The 2,938-nt window shown below is 51.2% G+C and overlaps 1 protein-coding gene across 1 annotated transcript in view; it reads right to left on the bottom strand.

Moving 5' to 3' along the window:
• Window positions 1-2,003, bottom strand: part of DNAJC16 (DnaJ (Hsp40) homolog, subfamily C, member 16) — a gene marked incomplete at its 5' end in the record, with an annotated part of 9,015 nt that extends 7,012 nt beyond the window's left edge. The window contains 2 exons of the mRNA XM_009581661.1: window positions 660-990; window positions 1,937-2,003. Coding sequence (XP_009579956.1) covers window positions 660-990; window positions 1,937-2,003 — 398 coding nt within the window. The remainder of the gene's footprint in view (window positions 1-659; window positions 991-1,936) is intronic.
• Window positions 2,004-2,938: the final 935 nt, after the last annotated feature.

Here is a 2,938-nt window from a genome sequence, read left to right as displayed (position 1 = left end):
TCAACCCATAAGTGTTCTTAATTTTACTCGTCCGATTCTCTCCTCCATCCCACTGCGGGGGGGAGTGAGCAAGCAGTTGCGTGGTGCTTAGTTGCCGGCTGGGGTTAAACCACAACAATGTGCTACATTAAAACCTCAAGCAGAAAAATTTTAGTAAGCGGGAACTACAATGCCTTTGTCTCCTGCTGTCTGTCAAGTTTGTGTTTTTCTGGAAGCACGTGCAGACGACAATAAGTCTGAAAACTTCACTGTATGGTAGCAGCCCTGAAGTCGAGGACATATTCTGCAGGGATCTTTGCTTATCAAAGCCATCCAAGTGCAGGACAAAGAGCAACACAGCAGTTACTCTGGTGGCCTAAACTCGTGGTGGCGATCGGCCCTCCGCCACGTCATCATTTATTATCATCAGCGTTGGACTAAGCCAGTAGCCGTATGGTCAGGAGAAAAGGCATCTTGCCCTCGTGATCTATGGGACTAGTTTTTTCCTCATTTCTAACAGGTAGCCTCATCGATTATGATGTTAGTAACATTTGGAAAAGCCTTAGGATAAATCCCTGAGGAAATCTACAGGTTAAACTCAGTCCTTCAAAGCTGAAGGCAATTGCCGCAGCCTCACTGGGTGAGGGACACACGCCCAGCCTAAACAGCCTCATCCTTACCCAGTGCCTCCAATTCCTGAGCGACTTCCTTCCACACGGGTTCAATGTGGATGCAGCTGAAACACCAGTCCGAGGTTATTTTAATGAGGTAAGGTTTCTTGAAGCTATCTGGCACGATTTCATTGATGTAGTGGGAAAAATGGAGCAAATACTTCTCGTCAGAGGTGTCACGCCTCTCCGAATTAAAGGGGAAATGGAAGAAGGACTCGTCAAAATAGAAGCCTTCATGAAAGTGGTGGAACTGGCGATGCTGGTGCTGAGAGTAGCCCTGGCTTTCCCCGGCATCTCCATAGCGATCAAAGTTTGCCCTCTTTTCCTCGTTGGAGAGAATCTGGGAAGTAGACAATAGAAGAACGATCACTTGAAACCGTGAGGGGGAACTGCCCTGACAATAATCCCTTAGTAAATAACTGCAGCTGCATAAGGACGGGCTATGAGGGAATGTGCAGCCTTTGCTGCGCATTGGAGGGATAAATATTCAGGAAAAGGGAACTATTGCATCGCCTCCGGGCTTGCTGTGGTGAATAAGGGTAAAAAAAGCCAAAGCCCAAAGAAAGGGAGCCTGTAAATCAAGACTGCTGTACCTGTTTCTGACACCAATTGCTCCTTCAGCCTGAACGTCACGCTGTCTGAACATTGACGCTCTTTTCTGGAGCGGCTTTTGCTGGCGTCTACTTGAACATTGAGGGTTTTCTCGGATCGGAAAGCGCCAAAAGTTTTACCAAGCAGAAGCTCCAGAAACTGCATTTTTTGGCTGGGAGATGAGGATTTGCTTTATTTCTGTGGGCTTAGCTCGCTTGCCGTGGAAGTATTGGGTCAGCCGCCGCAAACTGGGTGGGCCGATTTCAAGAGCTGCGCAGGAGCAATGTGCAAATAACTACTTATGCAAAGAATAATTTGAAGCGACTAAAGCCCTGCGGTGATTAACATTGCTTACATCATCCCCAAAATGCTTATATGTACATGTGACATGGACAAGACGGCCGCCCAGCTGCACGGGGCTTGGCAAATACCTGCTCCTCCCTCATTTGAGGCTTTTTAGTGAGAACAGGGCAGACCCGTAGCAAAATATTTGCAACAGAGGCCACGCTGGTGTCATCCAGCGGCCCTCTGTCGAGAAAGCAGAGGAAACTTTTCTGGTCAGTAGTGTCCACCTCCACAGGGTCAAGCACCTTTCCCATGTAGACATACGCAGAAAAAGCACAAAGCCACATACAGAAAAATAAGGTCACTTAACTTTTAACGACAGCACGAGTTTAGCAAGAAGAGCGTGTTACCTCGTAGGCCTTGCTAATCTGGATGAATTTGTCTTCTGCTCCTGGGTCCTTGTTTTTGTCAGGGTGCCTACAAGGCAGAACCGGAGGAAAAGGGAGTCAGCAGTTCCCTGGGGGAGCACAGTGAGCTGTCAGCCTCCATTCAGAGGCGAGCGGGATGCAGACAGTTAGGGCGTGCGGCAGCACCCCGAGGCCAAGATCAGATTTTATACCCAGCACGTGCTCTCCCTACCCAAACCCCATCCCAAAACGCAGCGCTGGGACGCGTGCTGTGTACTTGCAGACCTGTCCCTCCACCTGACCTGTCACCAATGGCCCGAGCCCAGGAGAAGGAAGCCTGTATCTTTCCTACCTGCTACAGCGATGCATCCCCTGGCTCCTGCCCTACATATCTACTGCGTTCTTCCTGTAAAATACTCCTGTCATAGCCCTTGGGGATGTCTCAGGAAAAACTATGCAGGCTCTAAAACCTCCGGGTGAGCCTATTTTCCGAGGCAATGCCTCGAGCCTGCTCCTCAGCGCACATCACCGAAGCGAGGGGCACAACATTTGTGGATCCAACGCATTTCCCTTTGGCACGGGGGTCGAGTTGCCCTTGGACATCGATGTGTCAAACCTAGACCTGGATGCTGGCATATTAAAGGTTGAGTCAGGGAGAACTTTTTCCCCTGTAGCCAGACTCCGGGAGGGTTTTACAGCACGGATTGCTAGCGTGAAGGGGTCTGCTTGGTTTCAGGATGACTCTTGGCCTGTGAGGAAGAGCCGGTGCTCGTCTCTGACCGCCTGCTGAGCCTCGTCTGGCATGGACAGCCAGGTAAGGTGGCAAATGCCACCACCCAGCAGCATTATCCGCTCCTCAAAGCGCAGCGGCCTAGCTCTGTCAACCGAGAGGACGCGAAACGACACCGTGTGTGTGTCCCCGTGTCCGTCCCGCCCCGGTGCTGGGGCGGGGGGTATCAGAGCACGGGGGAAGGCCGGGGCGGAGGGGAGGCACGTACCATTCCC

Source organism: Fulmarus glacialis, unplaced genomic scaffold (genome assembly GCF_000690835.1).
Source record: "Fulmarus glacialis isolate BGI_N327 unplaced genomic scaffold, ASM69083v1 scaffold28297, whole genome shotgun sequence".
Lineage (NCBI taxonomy): Eukaryota > Metazoa > Chordata > Aves > Procellariiformes > Procellariidae > Fulmarus > Fulmarus glacialis.
This window is presented reverse-complemented; position numbering and strand designations above follow the sequence as displayed.